The sequence below is a fragment of the Chiloscyllium plagiosum genome, unplaced genomic scaffold (assembly GCF_037043375.1).
Source record: "Chiloscyllium plagiosum isolate Xiang-an unplaced genomic scaffold, Cpla_swu_hap1 HiC_scaffold_20, whole genome shotgun sequence".
Lineage (NCBI taxonomy): Eukaryota > Metazoa > Chordata > Chondrichthyes > Orectolobiformes > Hemiscylliidae > Chiloscyllium > Chiloscyllium plagiosum.
In genome coordinates, this window is record NW_028270158.1 from 16,333,931 (window position 1) to 16,356,931 (window position 23,001).

Genomic DNA, 23,001 nt, shown 5'->3' on the forward strand with positions numbered 1-23,001 from the left:
GCCACTCAGAAGGCCGATGACCTCTGAGACCCAGCATTGCCACTGGGAGCAGGCCCTACTGGGACTGCAACCAGACCAGAGAGCGAAGGGGGGCTGTTTAGACCAGGAAGCGAGGGGGGGGGGGGGGGGGGGGCTGGTTAACTCAGGGAGTGAGGGGGGGGAGCTGGTTAGATCAGGGAGGGAGGAGAGGCTGGTTAGATCAGGGAGGGAGGGGGGCCTGGTTAGATCAGGGAGCGAGGAGGGGCTGGTTAGATCAGGGGGTGAGGGGGGAGTTGGTTAGATCAGGGCAGGAGGAGGGGCTGGTTAGATCAGGGAGGGAGGGGGAATGGTTAGATCAGGGAGGGAGGAGGGGCTGGTTAGATCAGGGAACAAGGAGGGGCTGGTTCGAGCAGGGAGGGAGGAGGGGCTGGTTAGACCAGGGAGCAAGGAGGGCCTGGTTCGATCAGGGAGGGAGGAGGGGCTGGTTAGATCAGGGAGGGAGGAGGGGCTGCTTAGATCAGGGAGGGAGGGAGGTCTGGTTAGATCTGGGAGAGAGGAGGGGCTGGTTCGAGCAGGGAGGGAGGAGGGGCTAGTTAGGCAGGCAGAGTTGTCGTGGGAGGAGGGCTGTAGTGTGTTTGTCATTGCTGAGGGTGCGAGTACATTTCTGTTGCGCCCTTGCTGCTAGGCGGTGCCACTGGGAGCCACAGGCTGTGTAGTAGTTGCCATACATTGCAGTGATGGAAAATGACCCTTAATCGGTCAGTCACGGACTTCAAGTGGGCGTTTGATGGTGGAGGCCATTTTTGACCTTCCTTGCTACTAAGTGTCAGAGTTGGGAAGGTGACAGACTTTCCTCCCACTCCTCAATCCCACACCTTCCTGCCCACTCCCCCTTTAGATAAATCGAGTGAACCCAGAGCATTAAACATATGTCATGGTACCAAGTCTGACTTGCTGAGTTGCATGTGATCCCCTTTACTTTGCCAAGTGGTTGAATAACCATCTTGCCAGACTCTGACTATAGCTGTAAACGACCAAATCGATTTACATGAACAACAAGTTCAGAATTAAACAGTAACAAAGACATACACTGCATGACATGATATATAACCAAAGCTGTCCTGATTGGAATCTTGAGAGTAACACTCATTTCTGACCCGAAGAGTAACTAACACTGTGTACAGCGGAACCTTGGTTATCCGAACGTTGATTAACCGAATTTCGGATTATCCGAACAAGATCGCCCGGTCCTGATGCTTGGCTAAACTGAGTTATCCGTCATTCCATTATCTGCACATTTGATTATCTGAACAAAATACTCCCCATCTGTGTTGTTCGGATAACTGAGGTTCCTCTGTATAGTTCTGGGCTGACCCAGTTTTTTTGCTGCTAACCTTCCAGGGAGTTTCTTGCCTTTCTCATAGTTTCAAATGAAATTGCAGCGTTGACTCAAGTGTTCACTCGGTGTGCATTATAACGAGACAAATATTTACCAGCATTTTCAATGGCACTTAGTACTTCACAATGTGCTTTACAGAAAGTTAAGTATTTTCGAAGTGCAGGTACTGTCGGAAACTCCTTTGAAGTTGTCTCCAGTGATAGGGGAAATCAAATGTATACATGGTGCAACTACCACTAGGCTGTCAGACATCGACCAACATCAAATGAGGATGGCGGTGTTTGAGAACTCTTTCAAGTTACTATTTGTTGCTGCAAGATGCCAACAGTTGGACAGAAATCTGAGCAAATGCTGGGCTAAATGATGCAAGTAGCTTTGCGACAAGGATGAGCGCGTTAGAACAACTCTTTATTTCATTCTGCCATAAAATAGTCTGTTCTTATTTACATCGACAAGACTGTCATGTCTTTAACGGATCCAGGATAGCAACTTTAATTATGCCTAAGGATAAGGAAATGTTCTGTGATGGGCCATGTCTGAGATGGAGACGTTTCTGCTTTTAACGGAGAATTTGGGTGAAGATTTAATGTCGGGGAAGATGTAGGAGCAATATTTGGATTGTTTATGCAAAGAGGCAACATAGATTGGACAGGTCGAATGGTCATTTCATCTGATACACCCATAGCAGGTGCTTTTAAGTTTCTTCAGTTCATTTGACCAATGGCAAAAGGAGATCGTAGAGCAACATGACAGAGAAATAACAATGGCCAGGCTTGTACCTCATCGATATATCTCACTGTGCAGAGCCATTCAATTTACTCTGTCAGAAATATGTGACTTTGTGGTTCCTTACAGACTTGTGTACTCAAAGGTAGATGTACAGATGATTTAGTTTGGGATATTGTCACGCTTTTAGTTAAATCAGAAGTGAGAAGATCATTCACAAGTTTTTTTTTGAGTTCATTATTAATGTTGCAAATGGGGTTGGATCAATTCTCTCTTTGTGTTTATTATAATCAATGCCCAGTCTCTGTGTTTGACGGCACTGTCTTTTGCTGAGCCAGGAGTGACCCGAAGGCATAGAATTAAATAGCTGCAAGGAAGAGAAGTTGTCTTCACTTGAGAGACATTGAAAGCTTGGGCGGTTCAAAGGCTTATTTACTGTCCGAACTTCAAGCGTGGCTTAGCAGGTGGCACCCATGGGCTTTGAGTAAGAAGTTAATGTGGAGGTGCCAGTGTTGCACTGGGGTGGACAAAGTCAGAAGTCACGTGACACCAGATTATAGTCCAATAGATTTATTTGAAATCAAAAGCTTTCAGAGCACTGTTCCTTCGTCAGGTGATGAAGGAGCAGCGCTCCAAAAGCTTGTGATTTCAAATAAACCTGTTGGACTATAATCTGGTGTCATGTGACTTGTGACTTCCAGAAGAAGGTTATGGATATAAAGTATCACCCCAGGAATTTGATCACACACAGACCTCCCTCCAGTGCAGTGTTGAGGAAGTGCTGCTCTGTCACAGTGCTAGTTTTTGGAGGAGATGTTAAACCCAGAACTCTGCCTGCCCAGAGGAGTGTGCAAAAGATTCAGTGGCAGTCTTCCGAGAAAGAGGAAGGATGATATTTCTGGTGTTCTGACCAATAATTATCCCTCAACCTACACCATGAAAGCAAATTATCACGTCCTTATCACATTGATCTTGTGAGACCTTGCAATGCGTAAGCTGACTGCTATATTTTCCTGCATTACTAAAGTGATTACATTTCATTGACTGTAAAACATTTTGCAATGTTTTGAATTGTAAAAGGTGTTCTGTAACTGTATGTTCTTTTTTCTTTCATAAAAATGTCATATTTGGTCTTCTGTGTTCCCTCCTGCAGGAAAAAATTCCCTTTGCCGTCGTTGGCACTGACCAGGAACATCAAGTGAATGGGAAGAAGATTTTGGGAAGGAAAACCAAGTGGGGAATTATCGAAGGTAAAAGATCAATTACTGATTGTGGATATTGATGTGAACAAAACATAATTTAATTCTGAGTTTAAGCAGCATATTGCTACCAAATGCAAAATACTGATTGACCTTGGGAAGAAATGATGGATTCAGAGACAATGATGAAACCACTATAGATAGTCTAGATCAACTTGTTGTGACAATGCTCTGGAGCAGGAGGGTCATTTGAATCCAGACCTTCTGGCCCAGAGGTGCGGACACTGCCACTGTACCAGAAGACCCTCAATGATGTGCTGATGCTATTTTTATAACTATGCATGAGTTAAAAAGCAATTGTGTACAATATTATTTGGCAACATGTGATCATCACAATGGCCTATGTTGTTTCTGGATTCTTTTAGATTACTTACAGTGTGGAAACAGGCCCTTTGGCCCAACACTGACCCGCCAAAGCGCAACCCACCCAGACCCATTCCCCTACATTCACCCCTGCCCCTAACACTACGGGCAATTTAGCATGGTCAATTCACCTGACCTGCACATTTTTGGACTGTGGGAGGAAACCGGAGCACCCGGAGGAAACCCACACAGGCACAGGGAGAATGTGCAAACTCCACACAGTCAGTCGCCTGAGGCGAGAATTGAACCCGGGTCTCTGGCGCTGTGAGGCAGCAGTGCTAACCACTGTGCCATCCACATCACACAGACATGGGGAGAATGTGCAAACCCCACACAGACAATCACCTGAGGCCAGAATCGAACCCGGGTCCCTGGCATTGTGAGGCAGCAGTGCTAACCACTGAGCCACCATGCCGCCCCAAATTCTCTGCTTTGGATGGGTAGCTTGAAAAGCTGTTGTAGGCTCTCCTGTTCACTTTTAACTAACAGCACTGTTTTCACTGTCTCACCTACATTGTTCAACAGAACAGTGCCATCTGCTCACCTTTCAATTCCCACGATTGATGGTTTACTAAAAGCTTTTCTGCAATCTCAGAGTAATTACCCTGTCCAGTAAGAAATCCTTTATTTGCAATGCCTGGGCAGAAATTAAATACTTTGGTTTATCCAAACTAAGTAATTACTAGTAGCAGTGTTTATTCTAAAACCAAAGCATGCATTCTCATGTGTTAAGGAGCTCAAATTATTAATGTGTTTTCTTCATCAAAGAAAGAGAGTTAGCCAATTAGTCTTTGAAGGTCGCGTTTTTGCTGCACATATAGTTTGATAGATAAAAAGATCAGTCATGTTCATTCACTGAATACTATATGGTGTAACATTGCTATATGGAGGCTTGTTATCAGAATGGTTTGTCAAATAAACAAGTGCCATTAGGTAGAAGCTTATGGGTCCAAGTTCCACTCCAGGATTTGAGCACACAGTCTAAACTGAAATATCTCTCGGTGCAGTACTAATGGAGTATTGCACCGTCAGAGGCAATGTCATTTGGATGAGATATTAAACTGAAGTGCTGCCTTCAAGTAGAAGCAGAGTGAAAGAGCTCTTCTGATGTCTTGGCCAAGATTGACCCCTCAATCAGTGTCACTAAAAGATGATCTTACTGCTGTTTTAGGGACCTTACTGTGCACAGATTAACTGCCACATTTCCCTCTGTTTAAGAGAGTGTATGGTGCGTAGGGATGCACATTAAGACCGAGATAAGGGGGATCATCTTCTCTTCGAGTGTTGTGGATTGGTTGGCTCCATTATGTATATTATGTATTATGATAGACAGATTTTTAATCAGTAAGAGACTCCAGGATTATGGGGAAAAGGCAAGAAAGTGGAGTTGAGGATTACCTGATCAACCATGATCTCATTGAATGGCGGAGCAGGCTCGATGGGCTGAATGGCCTACTTCTGGTATTTTGTCTTAAGGCCTTATCATCTTATGAGGGCAGAGTTAGCTGGAGAGGACTGGGAAAGGGGTTTAGTAGAAAACGAAGTTGAGGAACAATAGCAGACATTTAAGAAAATAGTTCATGGCTCATAGCAAAGCTTCATCCCAGTAAAGAAGGAGGTTTCTAGAAAGAGCTGACCATGGTTAAAGAAAAGTGTACAATGTGGCAAATATTAGTGGTAAGCCACAGGATTGGAAACATTTTAACAAAAGATGATAACCAAGTAACCAAAGCTAATAAAGAGGAAGAAGATAAAATATGAGAGCAAACGAGCAAGGAATTTAAAATCAGACAGTAAGAGCTTTTTTAAATATATAACAATGAAGAGAGCCAAAGTGAACAAAGGCCTCTTGGAGAGTGAGGCTGGAGAAGTAAGATGGGGAACCAGGAGATAACTCAATTAAATACTTCGGGTCAGTCTTGTGGTAGCTGCTACAAATAGCATTCCAAACCTGTAAAATAATTAAGAGGCAAAGATGGCAAGGAGTAAATTCAATAACTATTGCAGGAGAAAATGTACAAAAGAAACTAATATGGCTAAAGGCCAGTAAATCCTCTAGGCCTGATGGGTTGCACTCCAAGATATTACAGGAAGAAACTACTCATGCCAGAGGTACTGGTAATAATCTTGTAAAAATGTTAGATTCTGGAGAAGTCCCAGAGGATTGGAAAACTGCCAATGCAAGGCCCTTGCTCCAAAAGCAAAGGAGACAAATACAAAACAGGGAACTGTAGGCCAGCCAACTTAACATCTGTCATTGGGAAGTGTTTGAGTCTATTGTAAATCATGTAACAACAAAGCATTTAGAAATATAGAAATTAATCAAGCAGAGTCATGAACCAGAAATCAAGCCAAGCAAACTTATTAAAATTCTTTGAGGAGTTAATAAGCAGGATAGCTTGAGGGGAAGCAGTGGAAGACATTTGCATTTCCAAAAGATATTTGATAAGGTACAGCACATGAGGTGACTTAGTAAGATAAGCGCCTCTGGTGTTGGAAGTAGTACATGAGTACGGATAGAGGATTGGATAACTAGTAGAAAACAGAGAGTTGGGATAACATGGGCATTTTCTGGATGGCAACCTGGAACTAGTAAAGGTGCCACTGGGATCCGTGTTGGGGCCACAATTATTTGCGAAATATATGAATGACTTGGATGAGGAAGGTCAATGTACTGCAGCCAGGCTTGCGGATAACATAAAAATAGATGGGAAGGTGAATGGTCAGAAGGACATGCAATCTGCGGAGGGACATAAACAGGTCAGCGAGCGGGCAAAAACATGGCAGAAAATCTAAGAAAATGTAAGGTTATGCACTTTGACAGGAAAAATACCAAGAACTGAATGGTATTTCAATACAGAAAGGCTGCAGAAGGCTGCAGCTCGGAGGGACTGGGTTCCTGGTGTATAACTAACAAAAAAAAACTAGCATCAAGTTCAGTTGGTCATAGAGAAGGCAAATGGAATGTTGTCCTTTATTTTGAAGGGAATGGATTAGAAAAATGGGGGAAGTCTTGCTAAAACTATCCGAGGGCATGGATCAAACCACAACTGGAATAATGTGAACAGTTTTAGGCCTTTTATCTAAGGAAAGGTATGCTACCATTGGGAGGCAGTCCAAAGAATGTTTTGGGTATGGAGAGTGTGTCTTATGAGGGGAGGTTGAGTTGTTGGGCCAGTAATCATTGGGGCTTAGAAGAATGAGAGCAGACTATATTGAAACATGACCTTATTAGGGGGCTGGTCAGAATCATTACAAAGAGGTTGTTTCCACTTGTCAGAGAGTCTAGAACCAGAGGGCATCATCTCAGAGTAAGGGGTGACTAAGTTAGGACAAAGATCAGGAAGACATTCCACAGTAGAGACTGGGTCATAGACTTATACAGCACAGAAATGGACCCTTCAGTCCAACTCGTCAGCAGAAATCAGACATCCCAATCTGACCTAGTCCCATTTGCCAGCACTTGGCCTATATCCCTCTAAACCATTCCTTTTCATATACCCAGCCAGATGCCTTTTAAATGTTGTAATTGTACCAGCCTCCACCACTTCCCCTGGCAGCTCATTCAATATTCACAGCACTCTCTGCGTGAAAATGTTATCCCTCAGGTCCTTTTTAGATCCTTCACCTCTCATCTTAAACCTACGCCCTCTAGTTTTGGACTCCCCTATCCATGGAAAAAGACCTTGTCTATTCACCCTGTCCATGCCCCTCATGACCTTATAAACCTCTATAAGGTCACCCCTCAGCCTCTGAAGCTTCAGGGGAAAAAGACCCATCCTAATCAGCCTCTCCCTGTAACTCAAACAGCCAGTCATTAAATGTATCCAAGGCTGAGGTAGATTTTTAATCAGTAAGGCCTATCAAAGGTTGTGGGTAAAAGACAGGGAAGTGGAATTGAGGACTATGATGATCTGGCTGAATGGCAGAGCAGTCTCAGTGGACCGAATGGCTTCCTTATGCTCCTGTGCCTTATTTGATTTGATTTGATTGGATTTAGTATTGTTACATGTACCTAGGTACAGTGAAAAGTTTTGTTTTTCATGAGTACCAGAAGACCATACCATACAAAGTGCATTAGGGTAATCGAACAGAGGAAGGAATACAGTTTTATGGCTGCAGGGACGATGCACAAAGAGCGAAATCGATATTAAATTTAAAATGTGAGCGGTCCATTCAGAAGTCTAATAACAGCGGGAAGAAGCTGTTCTTGAATCTGTTGTTATGTGAATTAAAGGTTTTATATCGTCTGCCCAACTGTAGAGATTAGAAGTGATTCTAATTGGGGTCTTTAATGATGTTGGCTGCCTTCCTGAGGCAACTACAAGTGTGGATGGAGTCAATGGATGGAAGCTTGGCTTGTGTGATGTTCTGGACTGTGTTCACAACACTCTATGGTTTCTTACAGTCCTGGGCAGAGCAGTTGCCTTACCAAGCCATGATACGTCCAGATAAAATGCTCTTTATGGTGCTTCTATAGAGTCTTTACAGACATGCTGAATTTCCTTAGCCTCCTGAGGAAGTAGAGGCGTTGCTGTGCTTTCTTGACTATAGTGTCAGCAGGGGTGGACCAGGACGGATTATTGGTGATTGTCACTCCGAGATGCTCTCAACCATCTCCACTTCAGCACCATTGGTGTAGACGGGGGGGGGGGGGGGGGGGGAGGGGGCAGCCCTCCACCTTGTTTCCTGAAGTCAATGAGCAACTCTTTTGTTTTGCTGACACTGAGGGAGAGATTGTTATCTTTACACCACGCCATCAAGCACTTTATTTCTTTCCCGTATTCTGTGTCGACACCTTACACCTGTGAAAAGGCACAGCTGTAATTCCTGGAAAAGCAAATCAGAAATTGGAGGAAATATAGATACGGTGAATTGGCCAGTGCAGTGTAATGGGATGTGAGTATTACATTGATGATAATATCATGATGGGGCTCATCTGACAGCTACAGAATTGAGAGAGAGAGTTGAGAGTAAGATAAACGTGATTAAGGCTGGAAGAGGAGCTGAAGAGAAAGCTGTGTTTAGCATGATGTTTTCCTTAGTGTAAGTAGTGAAAGACCCACTCCCCACAAAGGCTACAATGACAAACCAGATTAAGTGATGCACAAATTCCTGAACTCAAAAAACCAAATGATAAGATTCATCGTGCGGTATTTGTTCACTTAGTCCGTAGTGGAAGTATGTGACAGAAGTTTCATAGAATCAAAGAGCGATCCAGGCTGGAGGCCATTTGGCCCTCTGTGCCTGTGCTAGCTCTTTGGTAGAGCTGAGTGGGCCAGTCATCCTCCCCCTCCTTTATCCAATTTATATCCAGTTCCCTTTCGAAGGTGGGTATGGAATCTGCTACCTCTACCTTTTTCAGGCAGTGCATTCAGGCCCGCAACAGCTAACTGACTGAGGGGGGAATGTAAAGTTTTTTGTGTTGTCTTTGGTTTTTCTCTCAACCAAACCTTTTAGTGTTTTCTTCTGAGCAAATGATTTCCGAGAAATTCCCTCCTGTTTAACTGAGAGCTGACTAGGCTGGCCATACACAGAGCTAATGCTGGGGTCAGATTTCAGTGTCACCCAGGAGTTCAGTGACACAATGGGGCAGCAATAATGGTTACAAGCTGCTGTTTGTTTGATTCCTCAGACAGTCTTTTCAGCTCCAGCTGAAGTTGGAGCAGGGTCACCATGTACCCATCATCAGTCACATAAAGTTTGGGATTATCCAAGTTGATGAAGTCTGAAAGTAACGTCAACTTTCACAGTGTTAAGCCAAAAGGAACATTTATCTTTATATGGCACCAAGCTAATTCCAAACTTGTTCATGGCCAATTAAGTGTTTTTAAAATGTCATCATTGTTGGAAGCTGCTGCATAATCTATACAAAAAATGTGGAAGTAACACTTTTTTTAGCAACGTAATGAGCCTTTTTAGCAACGTAATGAGCCTTTTCCTCATTGAATTATTATGCTACAAATTAAGTTAATTTAACAAAAAAAAACAATGCTCAGTAAATGTGGTTTTCACTCACTAAATAATGGGAGACTACCATTAAAAGCAACAGGAAATCAGTATGTTAAGTACTAATGGTTTAAAGTTAAGGAGGTGTATATCTTATTGACAGTCAAATGTTATTGCTGTCCTGTATTTTTGAATTATGCTTGAGGCCCTGCCAATTTTTCTTCTTGAACTTGCTAAATGAGCAGCAAAAACTAAACAAACACGTTATACTGACAGACAGCAAGGAAATACACAGTTGCATCTCCCCTTTGTTGTTCCACAACATAGAAAATAGTGAAGTTATTCTGAAAAGGTATCCATGCTTCTTTTGCCTTGTAATGTTTCACTCTATCTCTGTGTCACTCCTCCTTGCTGTTTCCCTTCTTCCAAACAGTGGGAATGCAATGTATAGAATTCCTACAATGCAGAAAGGAGCCATTCAGCCCATCAAGTCTGCACCAACTCAGCAAAGATCTTCCCACCCAATCTCTGTGACTCTGCAGGAGGTTTTTACCATGGCTAACCCACCTAGCCTTCACATCCCTGAACACTACAGGCAATTTAACATGACCTTTCCACCTAACCTGCTCATCTTTGGACAGTGGGAGGAAACCGGAGCACCCACAGATATGGGGAGAACATGCAAACTCCACACAGACAGTCGCCCGAGGGTGGAATCGAACCCAGGTCCCTGAGAGGCAGCAGAGCTACTCACTGAGGCATTGTGCCACATTGCTGAAGGCTTGCAGCCTTGACATTCGGACTTGACCCTTTCACCTTCCAAACTCAGCAGCAGTGTTCAGGTTGTGGGGTGGTGGGGGCTTCCTGAGAAATAGCAATCTCATTCAGATTGCTGCTCTGCCCACCCTGTGTTTCTACCCAGATTCTGATCCCTCAGAAATACAGAGACGTCCTTCCAGTCCCCCAGATCTCTCATACCGCAGGACTGTGGAAGGGAAGGAAAACCATAGCCCCCTTCTACAGCAGTCAACTGCTGTATTCTGCAACGTAAAGATCCACACTCACAGACAGACACTTTGACAAAGTGTAGAAGCTAAGTGGAGGAGAAAGTGAGGTCTGCAGATGCTGGAGATCAGAGCTGAAAATGTGTTGCTGGAAAAGCGCAGCAGGTCAGGCAGCATCCAGGGAACAGGAGAATCGACGTTTCGGGCATAAGCCCTTCTTCAGGAAATGCTAAGTGCCAGGTTGGGGTGCTGGGAGGGTAAGGTACTAGATAGGCTGGGGGCGTGGTGGTGATAGGCAAAATGCCAGGAAAGGATGGTGCTAGGTAGGTAAGGTTCCAGCAGGCCAAGGTATAGGGTACTAAGTTGGTAAGGTACCAAGTGGGGTGCAGGATGCCAGGTGTCCGGGCAAATGATGCCATGTTTATGAAAGGTCAGGGTGGGTGGAGAGATTGGGCCGGACAGGAGGGGTCTGCTGCCAAGAGGATGCAGTGGGCTAGGTAAAAGCAGGTCAGGTGTCACAGCAGTCAGTAATATTACGTAGCAAGATTATTGTGATGAATGATCAAATAACCGAAGAGCACCGAGGGTGAAATATGTTCGATGGCAGTCCTCCAACTTGTGTCAACAGACTTTCAGAAATTCTAGCTAAAAACTGAAAGAACTGTGGATGCCGCAAATGAGAGACAAAAATAGAAACTGCTGGGAAAGCTCAGGTCAACCAGAAACGTTAGCCCTGATTTCTCTCCGCGGGTGCTGCTAGTTTAGCTGAGCTTTTCCAGCGATTCTAATCTTGTCTTCAAAAATCTCGCATCAGGCTGAAGATTTAAAAGCTGTTAACTGAAGACTGGTCACGTGTTAGCTTTGAGACAATCACTGAAGTATTTGCCTCTTAATGGCAAATGTTTATTTAATTTCTGTAATGTTGTGAGTCCTCTCAGGTGAGTCATGGTTATAACCTCATGTCACTGATTTTCAGGAATTGTCTTGACACGGATTAAACCGAATATTGTTGTACCACATGCTCCAGACCTGTTTTACGTTTGAAGTTAATTCCGCACACCTCACTTTGTCACTGACTATGTTTTTGTAATTTTGTTTTTCCCCTTACAATTTGCAAAACCATCAAAAAAGACAGATGCTCTACCATCTGGGCACAGGAGGGTGTCACCATGAAGTAAATAGGAACACACCACCTGATGCTTTCCAGGTCACACAGAGACCAATACCTGCCCAAAACATCATGAATAAAATAGTAATAAAATGCTCCAAATTTGCATTCACCTGAAGTATATGTTGTTCGTAGAGGTACAAATGTCTTAATGTTCTGATTTTGCTTCCACATTAGTCCTTGAATGCATGCAATGTTTTAAGACATACGTTGTACAGAATTAATATGGATTGACGTGACAGCTGGTAGTCAGTAGGAACTGGATCAACATGAATTTACTCCAGCTTGGCAGCTTAGGAGCTTGTATCTGTCGATGTTTTTCACTGAAAGTAAACCAATTTTGTGAGTTTTAACTTTTGATCCACACTGTGCAGCATAGATAAGTAGAGCATGTAACCTGGAGATACTCTAGTGTTGCTGTCATATATTGCAATATCTGAGCATTTTGGCATATTGCTTTGCTGCTGGGCAGATGTAAATGAAATTGTTCAATAACTGCAATAAGGAGGCACTAGTCTTGTCTAGTGCATGATGCAGCAACTAACAAACACACAAATAACCCTGAATCCCCTCAATCAAGTCAATCCAATACTATGATGTGCAGATGCCAGTGTTAGACTGGGGTGGTCAAAGTTAGAAATCCACGCCACCAGGTTATAGTCCAAGCTACCTGAAAGAAGGAGCAGTGCTCCTAAAACTTGTGTTTGCAAATAAACCTGTTGGATTATAGCCTGGTGTTATTTTCAACTTAATCCATCACTACACAGCAATGCAGGAGTTGGACGCAGGACCACATTAGTAAATGAGGCAGTGGGCCCTGTTAGCTACAGGTCAGATTCTGGTTAACCTTCCTTACAGCTGATTATGGATTCAACGCTTGGCAAGAGAATGGAGGTGATAACAAAAGTCTCACACATTTTCTTTCTCTCATGGTTGTCTATTCCTTTTTCACATATCTGTCTTCTCCACCCAGGACCTGATATAACCTCCAGCTTTACCACTATCTCAAGCTTCCACCCTCCTGTGCTGATATGACTTACTTTCCCACAGGAATAGATCTTTGACAGAGTTTGGGGACATACAAATAGGCGGTGGCAGAATTTCTGATTCTCAGACCGTGAGCCCGAAACCCTCTGAAACCTGGTGAACATCCCCCCCTGCTGGCCAAGGAGAAGAATTCCCTTGCGATTTGCAGTTCTCTCTATCTCCCTCTGCCATTTCCATCATCACCAGCCTCAATTCTTCAAAGTCAGCTGACTGCCTTTGCTTGGAAGCATGGTCTCGATTTTATTGTTGCTTAGATCTCCTCAGGACATGTCTCAGTGGCCAGCTTATAAGCTTGCTTCATCCCCAAAGAGCTGGCGAGAGACTTTCTTTAATTCGAGAATGTAATTTGCCACAATCTTGCTTTGGCCCAACTACTTCCTTCACAAAGGCAATCGCATTCTCTGTTGGACCATAACTCAAGTCCAGAACTGCACTTATTTCAAAATAGTGTGAAACGTGAGGGGGCGACCTTTTCACACAGAGGGTGGTTCATCTATGCAATGAAGTGCCAGAGGAAGTGGGAGGTACTGGCTCAGTTACAACATTTAAAAGGCATTTGGACAGGTACATGAATAAGGAAAGGTTTTACAGGGATACCAGCCAAGCACAGGCAAATGGGACTGGTTTAGTTTGGAAACTGGTTGGCATTGAGTGGCCAAATGGGTCTGTTTGCTCGCTATATGACTCTATGACTCTAAAGCAAACTGATGTTTTCCTTTCAGTCGAGTTGGCAAAAGCAAAGACCAATCTAATTGGCTAACATCTGACCAACAAACCTCTGCTAGTTCTGAATTAGTGAAGGCAAAGTCACAAGTGTCTTCCCAGATCACAGGGCTGCTGCCTCATTGCAGGGAGATGACTGGGGTGAGAGGGCAGGGTGGGGGTGTTGGGGGGGTGGGAGGGCAGGGTGGGGGTGTTGGGGGGTGGGAGAGCAGAGTGGGGGTGTTCGGGGGTGGGAGGGCAGGGTGGGGGTGTTGGGGGGAGGAAGGTGGTTTAAGCTGAGGGAGGGGTTGGGAAGGAAAGTCCTTCACGATCACCTCAGCTGGTGCAGGAATTGAACCCACGCTGTTGGTGTTACTTTGCATTACAAACTGACCAGCTGAGCTAAACTAACTCCCAGTTCTGAATTATATAGTCATAGAGATCTACAGCACAGAAACAGACCTTTCGGTCCAACTCGTCCATGCTGACCAGATATCGTAAATTAATCTAGTCCCATTTGCCAGCACTTGGCCCTCCAAACCCTTCCTGTTCATGTCCCAATCCAGATGCCTTTTAAATGTTGTGATTGTACCAGCCTCCACTACTTCCTCTGGAAACTCATTCCATACACGCACCACCCTCTGCATGAAAAAGATGCCCCTTAGGTCCGTTTTAAATCTTTTCCTTCTCACTCTAAATCTATGACCTCCAGTTCTAGACTTCCCTAACCCAGGGGAAACACCTTATCTATTTACCCTATCCATGCACCTTATGATTTTATAAACCTTGATAAGGTCACCCCTCAGCCTCTGACATTCCGGGGAAGACAATGGGACAATGACAACAGCAGAGGACTCATTCACGTTTAATCTCCGAAAGTAGCTCCTCAGGCCACCGTCCTCTGGTCTTGTTCCGTTCAGCTCTGAGAGTCTGTGGAGATGGGTTTTTCAACAGTTGCAAAGATAAACCTTTTACATGGGAGATTTAAGGTTTGCTGGTCAGGTATCTTATACATGTGACTGAGAAGAGCTATTACTGCCGTTCCCATTGTTAAATTAGAGAAAGACAGGAATGCCAACTTGGTGACAAGTGAAAGTAGGTCCTCAATGTGTCATTCATTCATTAGTTGAGAGGACACAATGCATTGGGCTCACACCTTTACCTTCCTTGTGCATGCTTCTGTACATACAAGCAGATACAGTGTGAAGCCCTGTTAGAACCAGATCTCTCCCTCCCTCCTCTGTGTTTATTAAACTTGTTTCCTTTTAAGGGCTGTCACCAAGAAAGGTACTCTTTGTATGCATGCTCTGTGTCGATGTATTTCAGCTCGAACACTTTAACTGAGGAGCCAGAAAATTGAGTAGCCAGTGTACACTTAATCTGAGTCTTTCTTTGTGTCTAATTCACAAGTTTCTGATTCAAACTGTAAATATGAAGAACACTTCACCTCTCTCCCGAAGGGAATATAGAGTTTAGCTTTTTGTTTATAATTAGTCGTTTGGCAGTACTGTACAGAACTTGAGTATTGGCTTTTATCAGCAGTACTCCTTTATAATAACATGTTTGCAGGAACACTGGTACCTGAGTTCCCAGACTATATAATTTAGAAGATTAAATGACATCAGGATCTTTATCCTTCGCCCATTGAACGAGAGCAATATGAACTCGCAGAATGGAAATGCTCTTGCAGTTTAATCATTATTATTATCAATCCAAAGGAGGATAGTTTGGATGTCATTTAATTGAAGCATTCTGCTATGAAACCTGATGGTAATTATATTGATTCTCTTGCTGATTTGGTCTCTTTGCCTCTTCCAGTTGAAAACGGTGCACACTGTGAATTTGCAAATCTAAGGGATCTGCTGATCAGGTAAGAGGATCCTCCAGTCCATGAGGCCAAACCATTCTGTGTTGTGCAACAGCATCTGTATAGGTCAAAGTTGATCTCCAATCTTGACAAAATCTAGATGACCTGTCATTGGGTGAGAGTGCGTGAGACCAGTTGTTTGAACAGCAAAAAGCAAAAATATAAAGAATGCCAAACTGAGACCTCAGTGAGGCCAGGACAGGACCTCGTCCTCTCATTAGCATTGGGCCAACAGTCTGCCTGTAGGCAGAATGTGGCCAGCCTGGAGATGCTATGTCCTATACAGGCAACCTGTGCCTGTCAGAGACCCACTGTGGAGGGTGTATGTGTACCCCATGCATAACCATCACCACCCCCCACCCCATTCTGCACCTCTCCACCTTCCTGTGGATCCAGTACCTCCCATTATTCTTTCCATCCCTACTAATTCATGTTGTCCTTTGTGTTAGCTGTACCTCCCGCAATAGCTATGCATCATCCATCGTGTATATTTCCCTCCCTTTCACAAATCTTCCTTTCCTCAATTAATTATGCGATTACGAAAGCTGTATTTTCTCCTTATTTGCTCCCACCGGATTTGCGATTATCAGTGGATTATGTTTTTCACAGTCGCAGACAGCTTTCTGACATGAAACGGGTATACTTTAAATAACATTCAATAGAAGATTTGAATGTTACCATGAAGAATTCTCCTTCCCAACCTCTCCCCTGACCTGAGATGTGGTGACCCTCAGGTTGAATCATCACAATTATCTCTCTGTAATGAGAAAGCAGCTGGTCGGGCCATGGCGACTTTAGGCGGAAGTGGGTGCTGCAGATGCTGGAGATTAGAGTGGTGTTGGAAAAGCACAGCAGGTCAGGCAGCATCCAAGGAGCAGGAAAATCAACGTTTTGGGCAAAAGCCTTTCATTCCTGAAGGGCTTTTGCCCAAAACGTTGATTTTCCTGCTTCTCGGGTGCTGCCTGACCTGCTGTGCTTTTCCAGCACCACTCTAATCTTGACTATAGTGGCTTTGCCCTTTTACCGTTGATATCTACAGCAATTTCTCTACCACATTCCATTCCCTTCAATGATCCCACTTGTGCCTCAGTTAGTAAAATGTGTGGTGCCCCAGTTTTCCAGCAATTCCAGAGCTTTTTTTCTCCAGCTTTGGCCCTGTGCTCCCTTCCTGAAGCAGTCTGTTGTTAATTTTTGTTTTAAGTTGCTTTCTGATGCACACAGAACTTCAAGGCAAGCTGTTAATTTTACTGTTCACTTCATAATTGTGGATATTGCAGCCTGGCCTGTGTTGGTGTAATTAATGCCTGTGCACTTTTCCACACATTTTAATAAAGGAAAATCCTATTCACTTGCATTTTTTTTTAGTGGCAAATTTTCAAACAGATGGATTTGATCTCCCTGAAAGGAGTGCATCTGGATGTTGTCAGTGATGTTTTAAGTACTTTATTCCCCCGGGTCTTGGGATATCAAATTTCTTTTGCCATGGCTGTCTGTCATAATAATATCAAAAGGCCAGATTTTGTATGACACAAACTCATCAAAAATTTAATAAAAAGGTACGTAATTAATTAACATTTACTTGATGTCTTGCCACAGAAAACATTTTGTAAACTGAGGTTTACTTTTATTACACGTGCAATTAAATGCATCATTTGCAAATCATTCGCTGGATGTAAATTTAGACCTGAAACCACCAGACACATGCACATATTAAAAATGGACCATTTCCATTATTATCAGCGTGTGGAGAAACGTATTAACGATACCTGACTCACAACCAACCAATATTACTGTCAAACAGAAACCGGCAAGATGGATGGAACATACACAGGGGCTGGAATGCTCCAATGCTGTTAATCGTAGAAATGATACAACACAGAAAGGGCATTCATCCCGTCTTATCCATACCTACTTACCAAATGCCTTTCTAATCCCATCTTCTTGCACGTGGCCCAGTAGCTTATAGCACTTAAGGTGCGCATCTGGGTACTTTTTAAGAGTTTCGGGTCTCTGCCTCCGACACCAACTCAGGCAGTGAATTCCAGACGCTTACCACCCTCTGTATAAAAACGTTTTTCCTCACGTCCCCTGTAATATTTCTGCCACTTAGCTTGACTCGATGGCCCCTGCTTTTTGAAGTCTCTGCCAAAGGAAACAACTTCCTCCTATCGGCTCCATCTCTACCCCTGACAACTATATATACCTCAGTGATGTCACCCTTCAGTGTTCTCCATTCAAGGAAAACAACCCCAACTTCTCCCATCTCTCCTTGTAGCTACAATTCTCCAGCCCTGGCAATGTTCTAGTTAATCTTCTCTGCATCCTCTCAGGAGCAACTCCTTCCTGTAAGGTGGTGACCAGAACTGCACACACTACTTCAGTTGTGGTCTCACCTGTGTCTTATGCAGTTTCATCATTATACCCCTACTTGGATATTCTGTGTCTCTGTCAATGAAGGAGAGCATTCCATATTCCTCCTTTACAACCTTATCTACCTTTAGGGACTTGTACACCTGGATCTCTCACTTCATCTACCCCTGTTGGTATATTCCCATTTGTTCTGTATTCCCTTTTACTGTTTGACTTCCCTAAATACATTACCTCACACTTAGCAGAGTTGAACTCCATCTGCCATTTGCCGGCCCCCTCCACCAACCCATCTGTAGCAGTTTGGAGCTTACAGCTACCTCTCCACTATCTACTACACAGTCAACTTCTGTGTTACCTGCAAAGTTTCTAATTGTGCCCTCCCCTGTTCAAGGCCAAATCGTTAATGTATAAAGCGAACAGCAGGGATCCCAACACCGAGCCCTGTGGTGCACCACTTGAAATAGGTTTCCATTCCAAAAGCAGCCATTGACCATTACCCTTTGGGTCCTGCTACTAAGCCAGCTTTGGATCCAACTGGACACATTACCCTGTATCCCTTGGGCTTTGACTTTTTTGATCAGCCTGCCATTTGGGACCTTGTCGAATGCCTTATTAAAGTTCACTTCACTGCTGTTAGAGGATTAGTTCTTTAATATTAGGTTGAATTGACAGGTTGAGTCAGAAACTCTCCTAACAGTAAAGCGGTATTTAGACATTCACTTGCATTGCCATAGCCTCCGGGTCTTGTCCACAAGCTGGAGAATAGTGTACTCAGATCCTTGCTGACTGGCACAGACATGATGGGCCGAGTGGCTACCTTCTGTGCTGTAAATATCCACAAAGTCATTCTGACAAGCCTCCCCTGACCTCTGTCACTCATAACCTGCTTTGAAACCCAGTTTCTAAAAGTCTCAACTCCTTGTCTTCCAATCTTCCCTGCACGGTACTTCATCCACATCATTGCCAAAGGACTATGTATGGCATATCCACTCCATTTCTCCTCCTCAGTATAAAGGTCAGGACACCATAATCTTACCAGAGCATGGGGCTGCTTTCTCTTTAGAGAGAGAGAGAGAGGACTAGTGGTGGTTTAGCATAAGGATCATGATGCCTCAGAGGTGAGGGAAAAGGGTTTGAGAAGGTGAGTCCTTCATGGTAATTTCAGCCAGTGCAGGAATTGAACCCATGCTATTGGCATCCCGTCGTTTTATTAAACTAGCTGTCCAACCAACTGAGCTAACAAATCCCCTTTAACCTGCACCTACAACACGATCTTCCCTTTACCACTGAGAATTAAGTCCATTGATTTATTAACACAACAATGAAAGGAACACCACAGAGCAGTTCCAAATGCATTACAAATGCTCATTTTAATTCCATTGCTTACAGACACAATGCAGGTGTTACTGCTGGAATGTGTCCGGTGCAGAGGTAATGATGACGAATGGTTGCTGTTGGCCCAGGTTATAACCTGTCTACAAATGCGTCGATAATAGCAGGGTTGTCTATCTGACTCCAGGAGACTGGGGTCTATTGGTGAACTCATACAGTTTGCATTCTGAGAGCAGGCACGGTTTCCTTGTGAGTCTGTAGTCCTGCCCTGGGGCAGAAAAATCCAAATTTAGACATGTAGATGTCCGAGGTCGATTCTCTCTAACAGAAGCAGTAAAAAAGGTGCCGAGGTCTCTGTACATAGCATTTCACACAAATATAGACCTTTCCAAACAGTCTGTGTTGTTGTTCACCCTCCAGTGTTAACACTGGCCCTTATTTCATGTGTCTGTTCCCATGCTCCTTCCTTCCCCTTTTGGATGTTGACACAGTCTCTGCTTCAATCACAAACCCTGACATTGCAGTTCGCGCTCTCCATGTAAAGTTATTGCCCCACATTAAGCCCCCTATCTCCAGTCCTTACTCTCCCTCAGTGATGGTCTGTCCACCAACTCTGTCCTATCCCCTCATCGTTTTGAACAGCTCAGATTAACTCACCAAATCCCCTGATCCGTTTCAATAAAAACAAACTCAATCTTTCAGATCTTTCCTTAGGTTTCTATTTCAATATTTGACATTAAGGTTCAATTTTGGACACTATGCCACTTGACATAAAGCCCATTATTCTGTTGGCTTTCTTTATGACTTATTGATTTGTAATTACCTTTTTAGTGTCATAGACTCATAGAGATGTTCAGCACAGAAACAGGCCTTTCAGTCCAACTTGTCCATACTGACCAGATATCCTAAATTAATCTAGTCCCATTTGCCAGCATTTGACCCATGTCCCTCTAAACCCTTCCTGTTCATATACCCATCCAGATGCCTTTTAAACGTTATTGTTCTAACAGCCTCCACCACTTCCTCTGGCAGCTCATTCCATACACGCACCACCCTCTGCGTGAAAATGTTGGCCCTTAGGTCCCTTTTAAATCTTTCCCCTGTCACCTTACACTTACACCGTCTAGTTTTGGACTCCCCTACCCTGGGGAAAGGACCTTGGCTATTTACCTTATCCATGCCCTTCATGATTTTGTAAATGTCTACAAGGTCACCCCTCAACCTCCAACGCTCCAGGGAAAATAGTTTCAGCCTATTCAGCCTCTCCCTGTAGCTCAAACCCTCTAACTCTGGCAACATCCTTGTAAATCTTTTCTGCACTCTTTCAAGTTTAACAACATCTTTCCTATTGAATGCAATATTCCAAACATAGCCTAACCCAATGTCCTGTACAGCTGCAACATGACCTCCCAACTCCGATACTCAAGCGTTGACCAATAAAGGCAAGTGTACCAAGTATCTCCTTCACTATCCTATCTACTTGGGACCTCATCTTCAAAGAACTATGAACCTGCACACCAAGGTCTCTTTGTTCAGCAACACTCACCAGGACCTTACCATTAAGTGTATAAGTCTTGCCCTGATTTGCCTTTCCAAAATGCAGTACCTCACATTTATCTAAATTAAACTCCATCTGTCACTCTTTAGCCCATTGGCCCATCTGATCAAGGTTCCATTGTAATTTTTCACTGTCCACTACACCTCCAATTTTGGTGTCATCTGCAAACTTACTGACTATTCTAGTCTCTTAAGGTCCTGAACCCTAAACTCCTCCACTAACCCAGATCTTCTCCCATTCACAATATACAGTATCGTAATGCTGTTCCTCTTTAACATTGATTTTGTTTGCAAATATTCTGATGATGGCAAGACAAAAAACTTTGACAAAACGTGTAATTTCTTTCAGCAGTACTCAAGTTCTCAACTACCCAGTGGTTCAATACAGAAATATGATTTTTTTAAACGCAATAAACCACGTCACTTTTGCTAATGTTGAATTCCATCACCATTTTTGTTTCAACAATCAGTCATCGCCAGCTTGCAGCTACCACTTGAGTTCTGAGGGTTACTTAGACTCTGCTGGATTCATAGAATCCCTAAAGTGTGGAAACAGGCCCTTCGGCCCAACAAGTCCACACTGCCCCTCTGAAGAGTAACCCACCCAAACCCAGTCCTCCTACCTTATTATCCTATATTTACCCCTGACTAATGCATCTATTCTACACATCTGAGAACACTATGGGGCAACTTAGCATGGCCAATCCACCTAACCTGCACATCTTTGGATTGTGGGAGGAAACCGGAGGACTGGGGGGGAACCCACGCTGACACGTGGAGAACGTGCGGCTCCCACAGATAGTCACCCGAGAGTGGAATGGAACCTGGGTCCCTGGTTATGTGAGGCAGCAGTGTTAACCACTGAGCCACCGTACAGCCCATCATTTACTGTGCCTCTTGGTGTTCCACATTTAGACATCATTCCCTACATCCAAGTCATTGACGAACACACTGAGCAGAAATGGTCTCAAAACATAAAGCTGTACCCACTTCCAACTACTTGGGAAGGACTAACAAGGCAAGGGATTACATTGTGAATGGCAGGCCCCCTGAGAGTACATGAGATCAGAGGGATCTTGCTGTGCTTATCCTCATATCCCTGAAAGTAGCAAGGCAGAGGAATAAAATGGTGGTAAAATATCATACTTGCCTTTGCTAATTGAGGCATAGAACACAAGATCAAGAAGGTTATGGTAGAACAGTATAAAACATCCAAACATCTCATCTACTGTGTCCATTGCTCCTGATGTGGTCTCCTCTACATTGGGGAGACAGGACACCAACTTGCGGAACGTTTCAGAGAACATCTCTAGGACCTATGCACCAAACAACTCCACCACCCTGTAGCCAAGCACTTCAACTCCCCCTCCCACTCCACCAAGGACATGCAAGTCCTGGGCCGCCTCCATCGCCAAATCCAAGCCACTCAACAATTGGAGGAAGGACGCCTCATCTTCTGGCTTCGGACCCTCCAAACACATAGCATCAACGTCAATTTCACTGGTTTCCTTATCTCAGATCGGTGGAGATTCCTGCTGCTTTCTTTCTTCGTTGATGGCTGACTTTTGTTGTTCCCCCTTGCACCTCTTTAAAGGTCACACCACAGGGAGAATGTGGAGTTTGCACATTCTCCCTGTGTCTGTGCGGGTCCCATTCGGGTGCTCTGGTTTCCTCCCACTGTCCAAAGTTGTACAGGTTAGGGTGGATTGGCCAAGATAAATTGCCCAGAGTGTCCAGGGATGTGCAGATTAGGTGGGTTAGCCAATGTAAAAAAAACCATGACATCAGCAGCTTACTGTTTGTTTTCACACAAATAACACGTATTTCTCACTATGGGCTGTTAAAACGGATTTAAATACATCTTCCAAATCCAAGCCCAGGATAAGAATTTGTCATCAGCTGTTTCACCAAACAGGCAGGCTCTGAGTGATTGCCTAGTTCAAACTTGGCCAGTCTTCAGGATTATTCATAGCACAGAGTGACAGAATCCCTACAGTGCGAAAGCAGGCTGTTCAGCCCATCAAGCCCGCACTAACCCTCTGAAGAGCACCCCACCCAGACCCACTCCCTCAGAAATGAGTAAGGGGCTAGAACGCAAGAAATTGGAGCAGGAGTAGACTGAATGGCCTCCATTCAGTACAACATGCACGATCTTGAGCCTCAATTCCACTTTCCCTCCTGCTCCCAGTAGCCCTTGACCTTAAGTATTTCCAACACTGGAGACTTCTCAACACTCAGAAATATAGCATTCTGAAAATACACAACCCTCTGAATGAAGT

At 44.0% G+C, this 23,001-nt stretch overlaps 1 protein-coding gene across 2 annotated transcripts in view; it reads left to right on the forward strand.

Moving 5' to 3' along the window:
* Positions 1-23,001, forward strand: part of LOC122560826 (uncharacterized) — a 422,053-nt gene that overhangs the window by 394,449 nt on the left and 4,603 nt on the right. For both annotated transcript variants that reach the window (XM_043711961.2, XM_043711962.2), the window contains 2 exons: positions 3,258-3,354; positions 15,415-15,466. In XM_043711961.2, coding sequence (XP_043567896.2) covers positions 3,258-3,354; positions 15,415-15,466 — 149 coding nt within the window. The remainder of the gene's footprint in view (positions 1-3,257; positions 3,355-15,414; positions 15,467-23,001) is intronic.